The sequence below is a fragment of the Stegastes partitus genome, unplaced genomic scaffold (genome assembly GCF_000690725.1).
Source record: "Stegastes partitus isolate 25-593 unplaced genomic scaffold, Stegastes_partitus-1.0.2 Scaffold22, whole genome shotgun sequence".
NCBI lineage: Eukaryota > Metazoa > Chordata > Actinopteri > Pomacentridae > Stegastes > Stegastes partitus.
This window is the reverse complement of record NW_007577753.1, coordinates 733,300-757,158: the sequence shown is the minus strand read 5'-3', so window position 1 is coordinate 757,158 and position 23,859 is coordinate 733,300. Positions and strand designations below refer to the sequence as shown.

Here is a 23,859-nt window from a genome sequence, read left to right as displayed (position 1 = left end):
GATTTCCATATGTACAATTTACAATTAACAATGTTACAGCTGTTTGCTTGTTTGTTTGTTTGTTTGTTTGTTTGTTTGTTTGTTTGTTTGTTTGTTTGTTTTGGGGAGGGTTGTTGTTTTGTCTTTGTTTGTTTGTTTCTTGCCAAGTATATAAAGACAATAAAAGAAATAATAATAATAATAATAATAATAATAATAATAATAATAATAATAATAATAAAGTAAAATAAAATAAAATAAACTTTATTGATCCACAAGGGAAATTGTTTTATCACAGCAGCACAAAATAAATAATTATGTAAGAATATACCAAAAAAATGAAGTGAATTGAATTTTTACTTGTGCAAACGCCTGATAACCTTTTTTTATATTTATTTTTTTTATTGATCCACAAGCTGGCTTCATGCTGACACTGTGCAGAAGACACTTGAATGACAGGTTTAGTTTTCTTTCCTTCAGTACAGCAGCGCTGAGCTTTGAGCTGCAGTTCTCCTGGCGGCCGCCGGGGGTCGCTGCAGGCTGTCCAGGCAGATAAAGCCGCAGGTAGGGGTTCAGAGAGGAAAGGTCGTGTGGAAACATGGCGGCTCCCCTGGATGACATGTTTTTCTTCTGCGTGGATCCCGGCAAAGTTGCCGGCTGCGTGGAAGTCCGATTTATCGACAACACCAAGGTGAGAGCGGCTCTGCTTGGCCTCGATACACTGATTTAGACCAACTTGAGGCTGGAGGCGGCTTTAGAGCTGCAGCGCTGCTGGTCGCTGCATGTCCAGCTCACAGACACACTGAATGACTGACTGACTGACAGACAGACCTGGACCTCAGCTCCTTTTTATGTGCCTGGTTTCATTAAACTGGGCTCATGTGATCCCAACTGGAGCCTTTAAACGTTGTTAACTCTGCTTCCTCACTGAGACGCGTTGAATGGTTTATTTCAGCCATCAAACCAGAAACTGCTCAGCATGAACAAGATGATGAGCTAATAACAGTCATTCTGTCAAAGATGAATCCCACTGTATGGGAATCACTATTTCTCATAAGAATAACATAAAACCTTATTAATCCCGAAGGTAACTGTTGTGTCAGATGTTGCTCAGAGAACAAAATGAGAATGCAGTGCCCGAATAAAGAAGTAATAATACAAGTATGACACATTTCATAAATAAATACTAGCAAGGATACTTTGGCAGTAAAATAATATTGCACATGATAATAACATATTGCGTGTGAATTTAGAATATTAGACATGAAAAATTAAATATTGCACACTACACCTATTGTATATGAAAATGAAATAATTAGCATTATACTGATGTTGCACAAACTATTGGAAAAAGTAATCATGCTAATGACATTTAAGCGATTGTTCAGATTTGAGTGTCTGATTCCTGCAGAAGAAGGATGGGTTGTCCAGTTTGATGGTAGAAAAGACCTCCTGTGGCGTTCTGCTCAGATGTGGCTGCAGGGGATGAGAGACGTCGTCCATTATGTTTAGTAGTTTCCTCAGCATCGTCCACCAAACAGTCTGAGGACAGAACCAGCTTTTCTGATGACTGTGTTGAGTCTGTTAGCATCAGCTGCCTTCACCCTGCTGCCTGCAACATGGCTCTGCAGAAGATCTACTGAGAATAAAAACAAAACAAAACAGCAGCTCTGACTTTTCTTGTGCAGCGCCTCAGTGTTTCCACTCCAGTCCAGGTTGTTGTCTATGTGGACATAGAGGGACTTGTAATCTTCTTGTCAGAGTCTCCCTTTGTTTCCTTGCTCGTGACTGGGTCTGGAGTGGACCTGTGGCTCCTGAAATCTTTCACCAGCTCTTTAGTGTTCATGATGGTTTTGTTACAATCAAGATGCAAGACATGCTGATGCTACTTTAAAACAACACAACAGAAATTGAATATTCAACCTTCTTCTTCTTCTTCTTCTTCACTGAGGTTGCAGCTGAACAGTTTTTTCTTTTGTTTCTGAAGATTCCTCAGTGAAAAGCCCCATTCAGACACGCACTCATTCCCGTTAGTCTGACAATGTCTGAGTGTGTTTCAATGTGCACCCTCTGCTCTGTTTTCTGTAAAACACAAAACAACCATCATGGAGGTTGGACCTGTAAGTCAGAGTGTTGTCTGCTTTTACACGTGTAGCGGTAACTTCATTAATTACCTGTAATTTAAAATTGTTGCTGACATGTAGACAGGTTTTCGTGGCCAAGCAGACTTTGTACTTTTCTTCACTCCAGGCATTTGAGAGTCACAGCGGATTTAGTCTTTTGTTTAGTATTGTGTTATTATGCATTATGTCTCTTGATGTCCTGTCCAGTCTTGTGGCTCTCTCCATCACTATTGTGGGTCTAAATGAGGCCATGAATATCATTAATAGTAAAGTGACTTGTGTCTGAATGACAGAGTGCCGTCACTTTAACAGATTGGTAATATGTCGGATGTCGACAAAGGGTTTAACCATGATAGGAGCTGGTTCAGATTCTCTAAATGCTAAGAAAATGTGCCTCAGTGCTTATTTTCTTACCTCTTTAACATATAGGATACACTTGTCAATCCTTAATGAAAGAAAATTAAATAATAACCACATTTATAGCCACACTATCGACCACTATCTGCTGTTGGATGATCACACAGCTCAGTGTAAGCGCAGAAACAAACCGGTAACGTCTGACTCCTGGAAGGAAGCAAAATCACTTTTACAAAGATGTCTAATATTTCTCTTCAAGTCCTTCACTTTAAAGGCCACCGTTTTGAAAGAAAAGTTGTTATAGTAGTAGTGAGAAACAAGAAACTTCGGAAAAAAAAAATTGGGATTATGTCTAAAATTGATGATACAAATGCTATTCTTAATCCAATATTCTGATTGTCTTGATCTGCCTGCATTGATCTGGTTTTGCCACAATCCCACCAAAAAATATAGAAAATGAATGATTTACAACAGAATATCAGATCCACATTGTGTACTTGCATTTTTTTTTCTTAATGAATTACTTGAATACTCTGTCTTGCCTCAAAATAAATTTCCACTTAAGTGTTTCTGGTTAATCGACTAATTGTGTCAGCTGTCACTGTGGTTCTGACAGTGATTTTATTTCTCTGTGTATTAACATCAGTGATGAGCTTCTGTTTCTCACGGTGCGGAGATGAAGGGATTATGGGTGTCTTTTTGTCTTTCTTTCGTCCCACAGTTAACTAACTGATCTGGTGATTCTGCTGTTGGTGGGTTATAAAGAATCCTGCTGTGTTTCACACTCTAGACTGATGACAGCAGTAATGGTTTGTTATTCATGTTTCAGGGCAAGGGTCTCTTCGCCAAAAAGAGCATCAAGAAGGGAGACACCATTTTCATTGAGCGGCCTCTGGTCGCTGCCCAGTTCCTGTGGAATGCTTTGTATAAATATAAAGGTGAGATGTCGACGACGTGCTGCATGTCGGCTGAACTGAAATGCAACAACACAATTTATTAAAGTGAAAGTAAAACGCTGAGCAGGTTTTCACATTTTGTTACATAAACTGAGAGCTACTCACAGGACTTTGTAACTGACTTTCAATCTGTGTGTTTGCTTTGATTAACGAGGAATGACACTCTCTGTTGCATGAATCTATCAGGGTGACACTTTAATCCTATTCAGGACTTTTGGGGTCTTTTGGACCCCAGTCCATTTGGTTTAGGTGACAGGTATTTTATTTTTTAAGATTTTTTTTAGTATAAAAAGAGAGACATTTGTGATGCATTTGGAACCAACAATACATCAACTTATCAGAAAATGCATTTAATATACTATAAAAATCTAAAATGAATACAAACAAATATTTTGCACATATTCTTTCTTGGGGTTCAATGGACCCTGAAAGACCTCCTACCTATGGCGACATGAAAGTCCTGAATAGGGTTAAAGGAAAAATCGGAACTTGTGGCTTCTAAAGCGAAGGGATCTCTGTTAAGTTATGGGAGGCGTTTTGCTGGTGAAGTTTAAATCCACATGTCACCTTAGAGGGAAGGATCACTTCAAATCAATACAAAGTTGCTCTGAGTGATCACCTTGATCCTGTGATGGAACATGTCTGTCCTGATGGGGGTGGGCTCTTCCAGTTCGTAGAGCACAAAGGGTCACTAAATAGTATGAAAATGCTCCCAATATGAAAACGATGTGAATCCCTGCTATGACCTTCACTGTCACCAGATCTCAACCAATGCCAAGCAGTACTGATGCTGTTCTGGTAGCTCATAGTGGACCAACACCTCACTGGGACAATTATTGTTCCTTTAATTTGTCTGTAAATACAAACAGCATCTCAACATGGACGTTTTACATTGTGATTAAATAACATTACATTGTGGAAATCTGTTTCACTTTGACTTCAGTCTTTTTTTGGGGTAAATTCTTGACAGGAAAATGAATGAACTGTTAATTAGCAGTAAAAGGGGAAGCTTCCATTGGAGGTGAATACCAATTTTTAAAACTGTTTTGTCTAACCGCTGCTCTACTGCTCGCTGCTTTCACAGCCTGTGAGCATTGCTTACGTGCTCTGGAGACTGCAGAGGAGAATGCGAGGAGACTCAGCGGCAACCCTGGCCTCAGCCTTCCTCACCCTGAGCTCTGTCGTGTTCGACCAGAGCTGCACCAGGCCTGTCCTCAGTGCCAGGTGAGTCTGACCAGGACATGAATTGGTCGAGTCCTGACTTGACTGTCGTTGACTCTTTTTTTTTTTAAGTTATTATTTTGGCCTTTTTGCCTTTATTAGATAGGACAGTTGAGAGAGAGAGAGGCAGGAAAGTGGGTAGAAGAGTGGGGGAAGGACTTGTAGGAAAGGGCGATGAGCGGGACTCGAACCCACTGCCTCAGCTATCGTGGCGCCTGCCTGTTGTTGATTCTTAAAGGCCTTTCTGAAGAACTTTTAATTTTTTTTTTCTCATGAAAATCAGAAAAAGTGGTCTGACTAACGTATTAACTTTGAGCCTGCAGCGGTCAAAGAGGAGCACCGACTGTGTCAGTGAAGGACCACAGGACCAGTTTTTAGGAGCAAGCAGTGACACTGCGGAGCAATAATCAATCAATCAATCTATTTTTTATGAAACAAAGAAAGACAGAGAAAACTCTTTACCCTTGGTGGTTTTTCACTTAGTATGGATGTTATTGCTTCAGTGCCACGAGCAAACCGGCTGAGTTCCAACTACACAAAGTGAATTAAACAGAATTTCAGGACTTTTGCTTCGGTGTCCTGAACCTGTACAGTACCCATAGAGAGCTCATTCCTCTCTCATTATCACCTGTGCTGTTTGCAGATTTATCAGCTCCGCTTTTCAGAATGGATGATGATGTTCCACAAATGGTTTATATTCTTTAATATTGTCAAAAACTGCTGCAGTGAATTTCTTTTCTCAGGGAAAATGTGTTACTGTCAGACTTTGTTTCCAAAAGGAAACTTGGTTAAAAACAAAAAGTCCAGTCCACAGATCTATGCATAGCAATTCATATTTTATTAGAAGTTTGTGCATTAGTGCATCGCTTTATTCAGTGTGGCAGACTGAGGGAGTAATAAGCCGTACAGCTAATTTCCGGTGTTGTTAGGTGCAGACTTGTAGTTTATAATTAGCGGTGAGGAAGCAGTGCTGTGTGGTGTGAGACCTACTTGTTTCGTCACTTGCAATTATTCACACATATTTAAAAAAAATAAAACGCATTTTCCTTGTTTCCTGGTTCGTGTGAATCCACACCGCTCTGCAGGTGATGTACTGCAGCAGCGAGTGTCGACAGGCTGCAGCGGATCAGTACCATCGGGCTCTGTGTCTGGGAGCCTCTCAGGAAGATCCAGACCACCCCATCAACAAGCTCAAAGACGCGTGGAGGTGAGAGAGCACACAACCCTCAGAGATAACACCATGGATTTTTCTTGCCAAAAGTAAATGTGAAAACTTCTGTTAAGTTCATGGGACCTCGCAAAATCCTAAATTTCGACTCCAGACAATCTTTTATTTATGAGTTTATGAAGTTCGGCCCTCGGAGCCTGAAGGAAGAATCTTCAATTTTCAAAAATGAGTCTCTACTTGTGCTTGTTTTCTTTCCAACAACTTTTGATTCTGTCTAGTATTAATATAGTTCTGTCATATGTAGAAGTTATTTGGTCCTGCATCAAGAAATCCCTTCTGCACATCCAGATAAAAATAGCTTCAAAGCTGGAACACCTGACTTTCAAAAGAAACCTGAAAAATGTTGTATGACTCTTTCACCATTTAATATGTATTGAAAAAGGCACATTTTTTTGTAATATTACTTTCAGTGGTGTTATTTCATAGATAGCTATTTGTTTTTTGTTGGCTTCAGGTTTTCTATCTCTGTGTGACACCTAAACTCTGCGGCCACTTTATTAGATACGTCTGTGAAATCTGATACAATCCAATACAACAACTCAGCCATAAATTCTCCTCTAACAAAGCTTCTTCATGTTTAGTTTTTGTTGACGTTGCCGATGTTGCAGTTTTTTGTTGCTGACATGAAATTAAGAAATGATGGCGTAATATAATATTTTTCAATTTCTCTGTATGAATTTTTAACCATCACACACTATAAATAGTAAACATAAAGCAAAATATCACTATTTCGACATCAGTGAAAACTGACGGTCAAGAAGCTTTGTAAGGTAGAATTTATGGCAGAGTTGTTCTATTTTATGACATTAGATTTCACAGGTGGACCGAGTAAAATGGCTGGTGAGTGTAAGTAGTGCAATTACATAAAAAGACTTGAAATCAGCAACAAAACAAACAAACAAACTAAATCTATATGTGAAGAAGTGATAGAATATCTTACATTTTTTCATGTATATGCAACGAATAATTAACAGTGTTTAATAAAAAATCTTAAGGAATCAAAAATGATCCGTCTTGGGAAAACGTGCAGTCAGTTTACATTAAAAAGTGTCAGTCTGAAGCTTTATTTAGGGAGATCTGAGGCATTTTTTTCTCCCATATCCAAATAACCTGACATGACAAAATGGTATTAACAAACAGAATCCAAATCTGTCTGCAAGAAAGTGAAAACCTGTGAAAATATACATTTGAAAGCCAAAGACTCTTCGTCAGGTAGCAAATAAATCTGAATTAATTTGATTGCTGTAAAACACTCAGCAACAGCTGCTTCGCTAGAAACTATCCTCTGGGTTTTGTGGATGTTCAGAGAAATTTTCCAGCCAGTGAGACATAAGCATCGGTGAGGCTTAGAAGGAATCGCAAAGATGATGAAATGTAGCTCTGAGGGCCAAACTTGGAAAAGTCATAAATGAAACATTTGGAGCAGAGCAAGGTTCCATGAACTAAACAGAAGGTTTCACAGGTTTTTTTTTCTTCAATAAAATCCACGACATGAAGTGAGAAGGTTATGTGAGTTGACATGAAATAACTCTGATGTTTTCAGTCTCTTGTGGGACTTCTATTGAAGTTTTCATTCATTTCATCTAAGACCTTCTGCCTTCTCACAGGAGTATGCATTATCCCCCCGAGACCTCCAGCATCATGCTGATGGCCAGAATGGTAGCTTTGGTCAAACAGGTGAGCCCCTGATTACTTGTAGCTCTTAATGTAGTGGATAAAAATATTCTGCTGCATGTGCTCATCCTGTAGATATCAATGTGAATATTCTTGAGAAATAATAGAAAAGCAATACAAACACTTTAAAGGACATAACACGCTGCATACAACTAGATTTTTATAGTCTGCATTGTTTTTTTTGTTTTTTTTTAAGTCAAACTCTACAATTTTAAGCATCTAAATCCTATGAAAGCTCTGAATGTTTTTTCAAAAATATATTTTTTACTGTAATATAGTAATATAGGGAGCACGTCATGGCTAGAAGTACAGAGAACTCAGAAATGTGTTTTGTATAGTATTTTTCAGTTATGCCATAAATCCTAAACATGAAAAAAGAGAAGGAAGTTAAATGTCTTTATTTCTTTAATGCTATTTCTTGATTTTCCCCCCATGTGTTACCCATATAGGGGCAACAATGGGGACTTCACATGAAATAGACTTCACATTTTTTTTTCAACCTCTACAAACTAGGCGTTTATTCATCCTGCTCTGCACATCAGCTCTGCAAAGTATTTCTAGAGATTTACCATGTAGAATGTAGTTTCAAACAACTTGCTCTGTTGTATACTGTTTTGAGGCTGTGGTTTATTGAAACGATGGTTTTAAGGAATTTGTCACGTGACACTATATGAGACTAGAGATTACAGGGCTTTTGATGACATATCACAATTTTCCTGACAGAACCACATTTCACACAGTTTCTTCTTCTTCTTCTTCTTCTTCATCTTCTTCGTTTTTCAAACCTGCTGGCAGGTTTGGGGATTTAGACGGTGAAACGAAACTTGAAATAAACTTTGGCCTGACTGGTACAGATGCTGTAAACAATAAAGTTTTATAAGGTCAAAGGCTGATGAAAACCTTTTTACCAGCCTGACAGTAAACCAATTACAATATGATATACGGTGATTTTACAAACCTTTAATATAACAAACCAAATTTGTGCGTCATATATACCATGGTTTAAAACTTTAACTTGAAACTTTAAAGTGTTGTTTCCTATCAGAGGATGCGAGTCACTCATGTGCAGATGGATTGAATCGGTTTTCTTAGTTCCCTTTCTTTTCAAACACACTTATTCTTCACAATATGCCGAGAAACATGAGCTGTGTGTATTAAAGAAACGCTCCAACAATAAAACTAAATGCCACAATGTTCCTGATGTTGTCCAGGCCAAAGATAAAGCACACTGGCAGAAGCTGTTCTCCCACTTCTGCAGCCGGACGGCGAACGAGGAAGAAGAGATCGCACATAAGCTTCTGGGAGAACAGTTCAGAGTAAGTTACCTTCATGTTGTTTCTGCTGCGGATATGAAATTGTTGCGAAAAGCAGAAAGGCTGCCAGTTCAAAGACAATATCATGCTCATATGGTAATCGCTGCTCTTCACAGCTCAGTAAGCAAAGCCTGCCAGTGTTACTTTACCCCTTAGAGAGTTTCACCTCCCACTGTGGCCACCTATGCTTGTGATGTATATTTTCTGTCACGTACAGTGTAATATTTATTTATTTCACATTGGTTTTACAGGGACAGCTGGCCTTGTTACACAGCCTTTTCACAGCAGCACTTTATGATGACCATCTCAGCAGGGTGAGTATGTCTCCAATGAAAACATTCAGCGTTTGTTCCTGTTTTCGAGCTAGTAATTCACATTTATTCAGCACTTTTTTTTTTTTTTTCACCAAATGCTGCACAGCTGCCAAAAAGCGGTTGTTTCTCAGGACAGCTAATTACTGCAGCTCAGAGGTGAACTTTGAACTGACAGATCTGATTTTATTTGGCCTTCTCTGCCTCCTAAATCCTGTCCTGCCTATTATATCACTTTCTGTGTAAATGTCAAGGCTCCTAAAATCTTAGTCGTGCAGTGGTGTTGGTGTTTTCTGATTTTCTGAGTGTGCGAGGTTGAAAAACAACCCATCAGATCATGTGTCACACGGCTGCCACTTGCAAAGCATTGTTTTATATTATGATAAGTTGGACTGCAGTTAATGAGTTTAGTCATTATCATTTAATTAGATGACAATTTGAAAATGGAGGAAAATGTCCTTTTGTAAGTTCCCAGAGGCTGAAATGATTTTCTGTCTGAGAGCTCAAATCCAAAAGATACTAGATCTGCTGATAATTGAGGTAGTTTTGCATGTAAAAACACTAAATATTATTTGATCTTGGCTTCTCAGATGCACATTTTATATCATTTTCAGATAAATATCTCTGAGTTTTGGACTGTCGGTTGGACAAATCAATGGTGCCATCCTGAGTGCATTTTTCAATACTTTCTTACATTTTAAAGCCGGTTGTCTAAAATGCTTCTTACAGTTTCCCAGAGTTCAAGATGATGATGATTTGTCTAATCAACGGTCCAAAAACCGAGTGTTTAAGTTCTAATGAAAGTATTCACTTTTAAGAAGATGGTACCAGAAGTTGTTTTGTGGGGACTCAAACTAGTCAACTCACTCCTAAACGCTCCTCTAGAAAGCAGCTCGACTTCTTTTCGGCTCTTGATGACATTTCACTTTTTATCCAAGAGGCTTTCTTAGTTCTAACTAACTGTTGTGTGGATGGTGGTGAAACTGCCTGGGGACACATGTCAGGACTGCATTGTATGTGGGTGTTGTGCTTATATGGCTGACTTAACTTCTTCCTCAGACCATCTGTTTTCTCTGCCCTGACATTTCCGTCCTTAAATGAGTCCCCTTCAGATGCAGGTGGACTGTTGAGCCTTGTGCTGATGAGCTGTTGGTAAGTCGCCCCCACATATAGGTCAGTGCACTCTATGCTGCATTGGACTGCATATATGTATAAATGTTGCTCAGCCTGTGTTTGGGTGTTTTATTCTCAGGGTGAACCACTTCCTGTCTCACAGTGTGTGCTGGGTCTACAGTTCACTAGTACGTTGTGTTTCTCAGAGACTCAGCCAGCGTTGTTCCACCTGGTCTTATTTTTGTCTCTGCTGATGTGGCAGTGTTTTTTTTCCCATATTTCTTTGCTGACTTCATGAAGGCCCAGTTAGGATGCCCACAGGTTTCCAGTGTTTTATTCATGCCTGTGCTGCTTTTCTGTTCCCTCTGTGTTGGAAGGGGCATCCTCAGCCTGGTGCAGTAAAGTTTCAATCACACCAAGTGGGTGGTGGGAGTCAACCAGCGAGCATTAGTCTGTGTGCAGGTTTCTGGTCAATCTTTTTTGTTAATGCTTTAATGTGCACAACACAGTCCAAAAAGAGGCAGTTTGTTTTCCCTATCGTCCACTGCTGTGAACTTGGTGTTTCTATCCACCGAGTTAATGTGTTCTGTAAAGGCTTCTGCTTCTTGGCCTTTAAATTTGACCCGTGTGTCGTCCACATCTCTGACCCAGTAGCTGGGAGTTGTTCCCGTGAAAGAGCTCAGTGTTCTGCTTTTTACAAGGGAACAACACCATCCACTTGTTCAGATATGTGGATGACACCTGGGTCAAAGTCATAACCCAAGAAGTAGAAGCCTTCACAGAACATTTTAACTCAATGGACAGTAACACTGAGTTTAAAAAGGCACAGCATCAGTGAAAGCAAGCTGCTTTCTTTGGACTGTGCTATGCAACATTGAAACTTACCGGAAACCTACACACACAGACCGATACCTGCTGTTTGACTCCCACCACCAACTGGAACATAAGCTAAAGGGTCATCAGAACCTTACAGCTCTGGCCTGAGAATGTCCCCTCCAACAAAAAATAAAACACATATTATGAAAGCATGAAAAAAAAACTGGGCCTTCAATAAGTCCGCGAAAGATTTAAAAAAAAAAACAAAACCAAAAAAAAAAGAAACAAAAAAAACGGGAAATCAGTCAGATGGGAAAATCAAAAGAGACGCAACAACATTGTCCTCCTGTATGTAGCCAGAGTGTAACTTAGAAGGATCTTCCCCGAACACAATGTCTCAATGCACTTCAGACCCAATCTTAGGCAAAAACTGGACATGCTGAGCAATATTGTATATGCAGTCTGATGTGGTGAGAAGTGTACAGACCTGTACATAGAGAAGAAACAACATCTCAATACAGTCAGCTCCTCAGGACAAAACTCAGCTGTCCACCTGCTTCTAAAGGATGAGGGGCACTCCTTTAAAGACAGCAGTGTCCACATTCTGGACAGAGAAGACAGGTGGTTCAACACAGGGGTGAGGGAAGCCGTCTATGTTAAACTGGAACCGACATCTCTAAACAGATAAGGGGGTCTACAAAACCACTTATCAGCCACATATGATGTAGTGCTGACATCCCTCCCCTGGCAGTTTCATCCTGTTGGAAAAGAGGTGAAGAATCAGAAAAAGACCAGCTGCCTTCTGCTGGAGTAACATACAGAACTTCTACCAACGCAGGTGATGCTTTAGCTGCCCCCCCCCCACAAGTGTCCCAGTAAATAAAGGGTTTCAAATTGATGTGAATATCTTCTCCTACGTGGATTAATGAAGGTCTAACTGTATTGCAGTGGTTTGTTCCGGAGGGTTTCCGCTCTCTGTTCTCTCTGGTGGGAACCAACGGACAAGGCATTGGCACCAGGTAAACACCTGCCGCTCCTGATCTTTACTTTGACCATCAACAGGCCCAGCTCTGGATCTCAGTTTACTTCAAATAGTTCTCTCTGTTTTTTAAACGCTGTTTCTCTAATCAATTTCAGCTCTTTGAGTCAGTGGGTTCATGCCTGTGATGTACTTGAGCTTCCTGCCCAGCAGAGGGAGCATTTGGACTCTTTTATTGACCAGCTGTACAAGGACATTGAAAAAGGTCACAGTTTTATCTCAGTCTTGCAGTGTTTTTTTCCGGAGTAAATTATTTTTGTCTCAACTGAGCAGATTTTCAACAGTCACATTGTTTCTATGAGTGTTTATTATTGCATGTGTCGCAGTGTAGACCAATGACAATGCTGTGATTATTATGTAACCTGTGTGCAGATTCCAGCAAAGGTCAGAAATGTGCATAATTTTTGCATTTTCTCTGCAGAAACGGGGGACTTTCTGAACTGTGAGGGCTCTGGACTTTTTATGCTTCAAAGCTCCTGTAGGTGCAGATGATGTCTCTGTCATAAACACTCATTTCAGTTCATAGTTACTGTTATTCCAAAAGGCCATCGGATGACCTCTTTCTTTTTTTTTGCCATGTGGCTTCTGTGACCCCTTCAGGTAACCACAGCTGCATACCCAATGCAGAGGCGTCCTTCCCCGACAACAATTTCCTGCTTCACCTCAGTGCCCTAAATGACATCAACCCAGGAGAGGTCAGCTGACATGTCTGGGTTTGGAGTGATAAATTTTGGCCTGGGATAGATGGGACAGAACATCCCTCTCTAGCTTTGTGTGCTCCCTTGTCAGACGGTATTAGAAGGCTGAGACTTCCAGGATTGGAGTGGGTTTGTCAAGCTGTCAGAAAGATTGAGAAGCCTTGCATCTGCGCGGCACAGTAATGTCACAGCAGCCGCGCTACTTTCACAGCAAAGCTCTCCTTTGAATGCTGGCAAAGACAGAAGCGCTTTGTACAACATTTCACCAGTTGAGAGATGGAAGGACAGAGCAACTTCCTGCATAACAGAACAAAGACACTTGGAAAAAATATTTCTTCCATCTGAAAAATAGCAGTGCTAGAGCACTTTTCCGACACGGGATATGTGGGCTCGCTGGCTGACGGGTCACTTACTGTTACTCACAGCCTCATTCAGACACACCCGCAACAGTGATGGAGACAGCCACAGTATGCGCGTGCTATTTGCCATACATACGAGATCCTACGGCCGTACGTCATAATTTTATGCATATCTGTCTGAAAATGCGACTGCATAGCCTCTTTCAGACATGCACTGCTTTCAGTGATGTCCTCTAAATGTGTATGTTTCATGTCTCATTGAGCAGTTTTCTGTAAAATGTGTGACACCAACCTTACTAGGTCAGACCTGGTGACATCTACCCTTAGCTTTCAATGTGGCACAAGTCAGAACTGCATAAAGGCGTATTAACAGACACAAGATTTAAACCAACTGAGGCAGCATTGCACAAATATTGCGGCTCACTCCGTCTCTGTCATGGGTTCATCTGAATGAAGCTGTGAGGAAAATGAAGAGAAAACTGATCTATGTTTGAACCACAGGTCACTCTAACAGACTGATGAAACCAGCAATGTTATGTATTCCATGTCTGAAAATGCAAGTAAGACTTGCACCATATAGAAAGAGACACGTAAATGTTACTAATCCAGTAAGACTGCAACTTTTTTCATCACCAAGTTACCATGGTGCCTATTTAGACATGAAGCCCACACGTTCAGATGCCATCAGATTATTATCATGGAGTGCATGTCTGAAAGGGGCTGTTTGTGGAACCAAACTGTAGCTTACAAAGCTGAATACCTTCATGTTATTGATGTGTTGGGTCCTTCAGCCAGTGTGTGTTTTCTTCAATTTTCAGGAGATCTGCATCAGTTATTTGGACTGCTGTCAGCGGGACAGAAGCCGACATAGCAGACACAAAATTCTGAGGTAAACATCTGTAATCCCTTAGATCATTCACTTGAACTGGGGTCATACTGTTATGAATTCCATCTGGATCAATAAAAAGCCTTCAAGCAATAATGGGCAGTCTTGAGGCAAAGACACTACAGGGTCTGATGACTACTCCTGTGCTCACGCTGCTCATTGATTAGCGTGATGTCAGTCCATCTTTGAATTATACCCCAACATAGAGGGAGCGGGGCAAGGGGCGAGGGGGGGTGTTCCTTTTACAAGACTCTGAGCCACAGTTTTTAGCACATCCTGTGATAATTCACAGCCTTAAGAAGGTGCGCATTCACTTCCCTGCTGGTGGTGTGAACTCCTATAGGCCCCAACATCGCACCAACCGATCCAAAGATTAATTGCACCACAAGCAATGATTATAGTGTTAAACAGTCAATTGCTTTAGTGCACAGCAGCTGCAGAAAAGCACCAGATTGTTTTAACAGCAGAGTGCAGAATGTTTCTAATTAATTCAGCTATTGTTAGAGGTGCAACAATGTGACTGGCGGAACATTTTCTTCCCAGGGAGAACTACCTGTTTGTCTGCTCGTGTCCAAAGTGTGTCTCCCAGATGGATGAGCTGGATGTGACATCTGAAGAGGAAGAGGAAGAAGAAGGCGAGGCAGAAGGTGAAACAGAGGGGGATGAGATGGAAGATGAGATGACAGATGTCTGATGAAAGACTTGCCCATATTGTTCTCAGCCGTTCCCATTCCCGCCACTGCGCTAAGCAACCACCAAGCCCAGAAGAATAAAGAGCATCCCCGACCATGATCTGCATCTCACCAAAACTGTCCAAATGTGGGGGGGAGGAGGGGAAAGCGTCCTATCAGCAACACATTTCACTCATTTGTTTAGAAAAAAAATCAGCCTCTGAAAACTGATGAGGTATGTGTGCCAGCATTAGGACAGTGACATGTTTTGGTTGTTTTGGCTCTACCTCAGCACGCTGGGGGGTTGAAATAAAACAAAGACTTTGATTTGAGTGCCAACTTTCCTGGGTCTGGGGGAGTTAAGAACCTGGGGATCTTCTTCTTTTTTTTTTTTAAACTCTTGAGGGTGTAAAATGGAAGAAATTTCTCTGTTCTAAAGCTGCAGTCATTCATTTTTTTGCCCCAGGCTAAACAAGAACCCTTACTTCTATTCTGACATGTTCGCAAACAGATGCTTAGTTATATATCTAGCAGGGAACAAGAGATTTGATTTGAGCTTTAGCCAGTCAATAGGTGAACAGAGAAATACCCCTATCAAGACCTTCTTTTTCATGTCTTACTTGACTATTTGTCATTTTTATACAGACAACATGTCATATTAATTACCCCCTTTTCAAGTATACCCTGACCCAAACGTATTCACTCTCTATTTGAGAGGAACATCCGTGTCTGTGACATTATGAGAAATGTTGCCGTTAGTCAGGTAGTTGCTAGCTTTGTTCGTCTGCCGCTTGGTGCAGTTCAAATAGCACTCAGTAGTTCTGTCAGGTTTCTGTGGCTGGAAATGACACAGTTGAGTCACCCAAAACACTTAAGTTGGGAGGTGAAAAACCAAAACAATGAGCTTAAAGTACAGGTCAGCGATTGTAGTAACTAGTACTTATCACTGCAGGTTCCCACCGTCATGTTAGTAATTTCATTCACTTTCATTTAAAAAAAATAAAAATAAATAGAGCAGCTTTAAAGCTGAAAGTAAGCACTTTATCCCCACAGTTATTGTGACTTTGAAAACAAATGGATTAGAGAGCCAAAACAGAACTGTCATAATACTGACTACACTGTGTTTGACCTTCAGGATCACTGAAAGCAGCTCAAAAGAACAATTATCTTTCTTGTTCCTAACGACTATTAAAGAAAAGAAGAATGATTAAGCAAAGGTCAATTGCTTCTCAGGTGTTTCTGCTCTACTTAGTAGAAGTTTCTTACATGACTATGCATACTGTGTTGAAAAGCCTTTTTTATTTATAGTCCATTGTAATTACAGCCTTGTCATATGGGAGGCATCCAGCTAGCAAAATATAATTCGGTTTTCATGCCATGATCTATGGGGTTAAGTTAGACCTTACTTAATGTATTATGGGGACCTTGAGTGGAAAATTGCTTTGTCAGTAACTGTTTGCCCTTTGTTGAGAACTGTATTTCAAACCATGGTTCCACATGAGTGAAATTGCTGCTGCCGCCTTACATGAATCAATATTACAACAATGACTATAATCACAAATCCCAATATTTTCAGTTACTCAACAAAGATTGGAAATATTGAGTGACTATTCCCAATTTTCTCAGTTGGCATTCAGCGCTGTGTGGCACAGCAGAACATGGCTCTGCAAGACCAATGTAAAATTTAAATATTATAAGGAAAGCAAACAGGAGCCTAGCAGTTGTCATTTTTACTACTCTGGCATAAACCATTGAAATTGGATGTCTGTCGAGTCATTTATCTGGTTTACACACCTCGCGCCTTTGCTACAGAAGATTGTACCGGTAAAATATTTGTTCAGTTCTTGCATATTGACTACAAATCCTTAGTCAAATTATGTTTGTCAAAGGGGATTGGGTCCTCACTAACAATTGTTTTTTTTACGGCTCTTGCTTTAGGCACATGGGGAAGCTATAATTAGAGATCTTATTCCTTATAGTTAAAGGTTAAACTATAGTGATTTAAAAGAGTTTTTCTTATTTGTCTTGTCGGCAAATCCCATTAAAAGACCAAAACCAACAATGAATGGATCCATCTACAAAGTATTGGCTGTGCGTCCAAAGCCTGATTTAGTTTATTATTCTGTGCCAAGGAGTTCCAGTGTTGCTCAAAAACCATTAAAAAACCCATGAGCTACTGAAGCACCAAAGACTAATAATCGTGGGATTTGTTGACAAGAATATAGGAGAGGATAAGATGGAATAAAATACAGAAAATCATGCCATCAAATGAACCTTTTAATCACTAAATGAATTAATTAAGGTATTCTTCTACCACTCCGTCGCTGTTCACATTTACAGTATGTGTCTAATTGGTGCTGGCACATACTGGATAAGATAATAACGTGTTTACATAGTTAAATATAATCCTATGCTTTTCCCCCAGTGCGTTTAGATGTAGCTGACATTCCTCCATAAACCTTCTCAGTTTACATAAGTCCCCAGTCTTTGCTGCATGAACTGCTAATTCACCCAGGATGCACAAAAAAGAAACTGGGGGTAAACAAAAAGAACACATATCTATGAAATGTTGCACACCTGAGACCCGGCATGGCAGGACGCTGGACCTCTGGACACATCTTCCAGTTGAAGCTCCCCCACAATCGGCTGTCATCCTCTGAAGCCATGCCAGAATCGCTGCAGGAGCGCTGTAAACTCTGGAACGTGGACTTTGGTGCGGCAGCCCACTGCAGGGGTCGAGCTCGGGCAGCCATGCATATAGTATAGACGTCTACACCACACAGCCGGGCCGCTTCAGCGAGGGAACACAGGGAGGTCAAAGGGTCTGCTCTGACAGAAGTGGGCCGGATAGAGGCTTGTTTGAGGAGTGAAGGGGTGGGAAATGAGACAAGTGTTTGAGGAAAGGAAAACGGAAGTGGGGGGAGCGTTACGAAGGGTAATTATTACTATTGAGATAAAGAGTCTTTTATTCTGACAAATCAAGTACAAAACACTTCCAGCACACTTCAGAGACTACGATGATCTAAAAGTGGCACATTACTGTCATTGCCCTATTATGCAGATGGGGGAGGGAGAGTACTTGACTTCATTTAAAGAGATAAAAGATGGCATATTTTCCAAAATGTTAATGTTATGTGCAGGAAATATGCAATATTACCCATGACTTGTAAGGCTGGCCCACACCTAGCTATATCAAATCCTTTTAATCTGTCAGTCTGTGATGCTCATGTGGTTCTGCTCTGAAATCTATACAGAGTTAAATAAAATATGAGTCAGAGCCCATAAGATGTGGAATAACTCAAATGATACCATCAGACTTGTAAAATGTGATTCTGCTTACCACACACTTTATGGGTTAAGATACACATTTTTACAGCTGCAGCTAACATCAAGTGTAGACTAATCTGTCCGTTCTTTTGATTGACTGTTGAATCAAATAATTGCTGGAGCCAGAGAACAAACATACCTGTTTTCCAGAGCCCGAGGTGATGTTTTAAGATGTGCTTTGTTTTCCATCGAGCAGTCACAACCCAAGTTCAGTTTACAATTACTGCACATGCAGTACACAACAGAAGTGAGCAAATCCCTGTGCAGTATCACTCAAATGTCAAATTATTTAAAATGGCATCACCTCTCAATAATTTGATTATTTCCAAGTTGACAAGTCGAGTGTATTGTCTTATGAACACTGGCCATACAGGCCACAAGGTTCAAACTCAATGAAACAAAAGTGAATACGTCTGTGATCATAGACACACAAGCTAGAAAACTTATCATTGAAACAATTTTGACTACACCGGTGATTTCCAACCAGCCTAAATGCATTAACATGGTTAAAACATGATCTGTCAGCGCCACAATTTTCTCTACTCTGAACCAATGAGCTGTGTCTATGTACATGTCCGCATCATGGCTTCACATGGAACAGAATTGCCAGAGAATGTGAAAAAAAAATAAAAAATCAGATTGTGACACAGTGCTGTGTAACTACACAAGAAGATCAGTGACTAAGTCAAATTAGCTGAAACACATTTGCAGCAATAATCAGGAAGTACAGAAAAAGTCATATCACCATTAATCAGAGCCACAGAGGATATCCTAGCACAGTGATGCCAGACATTGCACTACTTTGACAATCTAGTTCTGAAAAATGTAAGCAAGTGCTTAAGAGTTGGCACAGAGGTTATCAAAGGAGTTATTTTGTACAACATGCATGATATTAACTTCAATGGATGACTTCCAAGAAAAAAAAAAAAAAGAAAAAATAAACTTGGTTACTCCTCAGAATAAAAAAAAACAAAACTGCAAGGTGAAACTTGAACATGAAAAGAAGACTGGAAGCTCCGTTGTTCCGATGAGACCAAGTGTGAACCTTATACAGTGAATAGTCCCAACAGTAGAGCATGGAGGTGGAGTGTGATGGTATGGGGCTGCATGATTACAAAAGTTGGTAGGAGGTGACATTTAACGATGGCACTATGAATGCATGTATACTGGCTAACAAGATGGTAAATGGTCTGCACTTATGTAGCGCTTTTATCCAAAGCACTTATGTGTTTCTCATTCACCCATTCATAAACACACATTCATACACCAGTGGCCACAGAGCTGCCATGCAAGGTGCTGCCTGCCATCTGGAGCAGCTTCGGGTTCAGTGTCTTGCCCAAGGACATTTTGACTGTGGAGGGGCCGGGGATCGAACCACCAGCCTTGTGACTGTAGGACAACCTGCGCCACAGCCGCCCCAAGATGAGTGTCAGTTTGAAGAAGTGATGCAGAAGAGGAATATTTCAACATAATATCAATTTAAAGCACACTGCCAAAACCATACAAGATTTTCCTAAGAAGAACAAAGGGAAAACTATGAACTGGTTGAGTATGTCACTTGACCCAGATCGAACAGAACACCTTTGAGGTATTTTAAAGAGAAAGTCAAAGAGCAGGTAAAAAAAAAATTAAATAACATTTTTTTTTTAAATTGTCCCTGAAGAATGGCAGAACATCTGTCCAGAATTTGGTCAAAAAAATCTGACTGTCATCAAAAAAGGTGGACATACTAAGTACTGAAAAGACAAAACATTTAAATCTCAGTAATTATTGACTTTAGTTGCATTAAGTTTCTACTGTGAGGCCTTTATTTATAGTATCGTACATTTAAACTGTTGTTTTGTAATTTTACACAAGAGCAAATACCTACTGCTTAACTTAGAAATATTGCAGTTATTGAAAGGTCATGCAATGAATCATTTGACATTTAAGTGATATTGCACACAGGTGTACTCACTTGTGTGTATACTGTGAAATAGAGAAAACAGCATATCATCACATTGGTAAAGCTCAGACCAGAAAACAGAATTTTAAATTGATGCATGGCTTAATTACAATGTTAAACTGACACGACTCCAGATGTATTAGTTGCAATCAGCTTTTATAGATGTTTATATTATCATCCTCATTTATAAAAGGTTATTCCATTTAAAATTCTAAGCTTACGTCCCTGTTTTTCACATTTTCTGTTATTTTTTATACGTCTAATCGGTTTTGTTTTTGAAAAGTTTTCCTCAAACTCAAGATTATATATTTTTTAGATGATTTATTCTAAATAGTATACTAGCTAGTGGTAAAAAACAACTCTTCAGTTTGTTTAACCTTGACATCCTAAACTTCATCCATCTTGAAAAAACTGGTTGATTTATCCACCGAGGTTAAAGGTTCACTGTTTTGTTTATGACTGCTAGTGCGAAAGTTGTTTCACTGTTTCACATTGCATGCTTGAAGTGGACAAACTCTGAAATGGAAGCCGGTTTTCGACCCACGTAGAACAACTCTGCTAGAAACAGGCCCCATATGGAAACAATCTCCAACCTACATTAGTGCTGTCCACACTGGTTACCACAACGGATACCATTGCTGCCTTGCAGGGCTGCTCCAGACCTGAGCTGATGAATGACTGCTTCATGTGAAATCAGCCAACCTGAAGTAAGGTTATTGCACTTTAGCTCACCCTGCATTAAAATAAACACGAGAGAAACACAGTTTAACAACAAAAACATGGCTCCTGAGTAACCTGTGGGGTTTTGATCAATGATTCAGATTTCTGTGGTTCAGTTCTGCAAAAATAATTTGCTTTGCTAAAATCAAAATGGTACAAATTGTCAGCAGTGTGTCTGCCATGTGGTCATCTGGGATACTTCTGAAACCTTGTGGGCAGCCAAGTAACCTTGCATTCATCTTCAGGGAGAAACATCTAAAGCCTCAATGGCATCAGATAAATCTTGCTGTGCGGCCTGAGCCTGTGGAATTGAAGATGAAGAGTTGAGTTATGAATCATCCAAACAGAGGCTTTAGTATCACAAATGTTACAGTACAGGAGGATATACAGTAGACCTAACACAGCATGGCAACTATCTAACAGAGGAATGAAAAGAAATTTCCACTTGAAGTAGTTTTGAGAACATGTTCTCAATTTTGTATGAAAACAGCCAGCAATGAGGATAAAGATGAGAAAAAAAAGACAATTAGTTGCTTCATTTTTGAGACTGGCAGCAAGAATGTGAGTCTTTTTTCCACACAAAGAATGTGCAGATTGATGGATTGTTGAACCTCCAGTTCACTGTTGACTATGAAAATACTGAGCTGATTAGTTGAAGTAGTCTGTGTGTCTTGTTTCAAAACTTTTTCCAACCACAACTTGGCACTTGTAGTTTCTTAGTTGTACTAGCAGCTCCAAGGATGCAATATGGATCTCTCAGTTCACCGCTCTGGCCCAGACTGAACTTCAAACTATGGATATTTGGTACAGACATTCATGGTCCCCAGAGGATGACGCCCAGTGATTTTAGTGAACCTAATAACCTTTCTTCCTACCCTATTGACAGGTTCAAGTTTTTTGCGTACCCTGTCTTGACATCTACCTGATGGATTGATACAAAATTGACACAGATGTTCACGCCCCCCAGAGGATAAATCCCATTGGTCACAACTTCACTACCACCTTGAGGTAAACCTTTGTAGTGATACAGTCGTGACTGTGGATCACTAAAAACATAGCCTGCCTAATCATCCTCTGAATGGTTTGTATGGGTGGTTGTAGTTGTTTCTCATAATGAAAGAGATTTTAAAAATGGTTGCATGTCGATAATGGAAGGTGAAGAGAAAACCACATGAAATAAGTTGCCAATGACAAACTTATGGAGACCTGCAGTCTACATCCGGTGAGTCAGACTATTTTCTTATTGACGTCTGTATAATTTAAATTCTCTCTGCAGCCACAGGAGTTGCTGCCTGCCGGCTGTATGAAAGAATGTAAGTTTCCAGACTGACTTTACGTTTCAGACCTGAGGGTCGTGTCCATCTTTTATACACAGATTATGTTTTGAACAAAACTGTGATTTTATGGATTGTTTTCCCCAATTTTCTCCAAATATTTACAACCTGATGAACTTAAATGACTTATGATCCCCAAATATTACCTGTAGGCCAATCATCAGGCCTAATTTATGACCAAATATTATGATGAATTTCCCTTCACTCCCATTTGTACTTGTTTCTGATTTATATCCTGATGCGATAAACCAAAAGGATTACGTGGTAATCTATACCAGTTAGCACCGCCTCATAAAGCTGATGAAGTGGCTGTAGAATTTCATTGTATTTTGGAAACAGAAGAATATATTTTAAGTCTCTGAGTTTGAGGCTTGGACAATTAAAATAAGATCATTGTGCTATATGTGAAAGAGGTCAGCTGTGATCAAATGTGAATGCCTGGATGAATTCTTTCTCTAAGGTCAAGCCAGACATTCCCACTGAGACCAAACATGGTCTGACTCATGTAGTGCAAATGAGGCATTTGAAACACTCTGGCTATTCAGCTTTATCTCTTGCTATCTCATTTTCACATCTCTTGCAGGACATACAACACATCCTTGCTGGATGAGGCTAATGCTTTCTTTTGGCTGTGGCATTTGGAAGTCCGGGATGCGAAAGGAGCAACAGTATCCAATTATGTGCAGCTTATTGTCGCTAGTCAGAATCATAAGAATGCAAGCAAGATAGGTTGTCTAGATAAGACACTTTTCAATATCAAGGGCTTCTCTCACATCCTGTGGGCAGCTGGTTGATGGACTGTTCATCACACAAAAGGTCACATTTGTTAACCAATTACAGCAGGAATCGTTTCGTGGAAAACAAGACATGAGTTTGATGAAACAATGCTGTCATTCAGCCAAACCCCCCCCCCCTTTTTAATGTAGTTTTAAGAAAGCTGATTAAGATAATAATAATAATAATAAAAATAAAAAAACTGCAGTATTTGAAAGCATGGAAACATGAAAATATCAAAAAGAATCCTGTTTATTTCATTAAGGTTAGAGTAACACGATTAAGCAGAATAGGAAGGGAAGAACAATTAAGAATTTGCTAAAGATGAAGAGTTCTGTAGATCTGAATATATTTTCAAACAGCAAATTAGTGATGATTAATGCATTTCCTATGGTTTGCCTAAGAGCATTTGCATCCTTGGTTCCAAAATCTTTAATAACAAATTATTTTAATTATTACTTAATCTACCAAGTATATTCTTGATTATTGTTTAGTTAAGCCAATAAACTGGAGACTAAAGACAGGGTAATAACATTAACTCCAATATGTGCAGGACATTAGTGCTAGCAGATATTGCTGAATGCTGTAAGGATTGTCTATAAACCCTATAAAACGCCCTTATGATTTTCCAGAGCCTAAATTATTTTGTCCTACCAACAACCTATCCTCTTAGCTTTGACATATTGATCACTGCTCTGGCCCTTGGTCCCCGTGAGAATTTTGTCTTCCCATCAATCTCTGATGAGATTGTCCGCAGGAGATTCTTTGAAGTGACTCTTGCAAGATGTATGCTCTCCGTATTTGAATTCAAAAAAGAAAATGATCCTTCATCTGTAAATTTCACTGCTCTTTCCCAAATGAATTGGCCTGTGTGTGAAAGCGAGCCAGCCCTCCCTTCCTCCTTCATCAGCACAGAGCCTGAGGACATGCTTTGACCAGCATTAGAAGGAGAGGGGGGCATGCCTAATGCTTTGCACAGTTATTTGAGGTCCTCACAATTTCCATTGATTATACA

The 23,859-nt window shown here is 39.9% G+C and overlaps 2 protein-coding genes across 2 annotated transcripts in view; both read left to right on the top strand.

The window, feature by feature from the left end:
* The first annotated feature begins 577 nt into the window (after window positions 1–577).
* Window positions 578–16,506, top strand: smyd5 (SMYD family member 5). Its single transcript, XM_008295023.1, has 13 exons — window positions 578–670; window positions 3,289–3,397; window positions 4,500–4,639; window positions 5,722–5,843; window positions 7,472–7,541; window positions 8,750–8,854; window positions 9,103–9,165; window positions 12,040–12,110; window positions 12,229–12,335; window positions 12,552–12,608; window positions 12,731–12,825; window positions 14,006–14,076; window positions 14,617–16,506. The coding sequence occupies exons 1-13, from the start codon at window positions 578–580 to the stop codon at window positions 14,765–14,767; spliced, it is 1,254 nt and encodes a 417-aa protein (XP_008293245.1). The 3' UTR covers window positions 14,768–16,506.
* An 827-nt stretch (window positions 16,507–17,333) lies between these two features.
* Window positions 17,334–23,859, top strand: part of gfra4b (GDNF family receptor alpha 4b) — a 77,854-nt gene continuing 71,328 nt past the window's right edge. Inside the window, exon 1 of the mRNA XM_008295366.1 lies at window positions 17,334–17,504. Within this exon, the coding sequence (XP_008293588.1) occupies window positions 17,334–17,504 (171 nt within the window). The remainder of the gene's footprint in view (window positions 17,505–23,859) is intronic.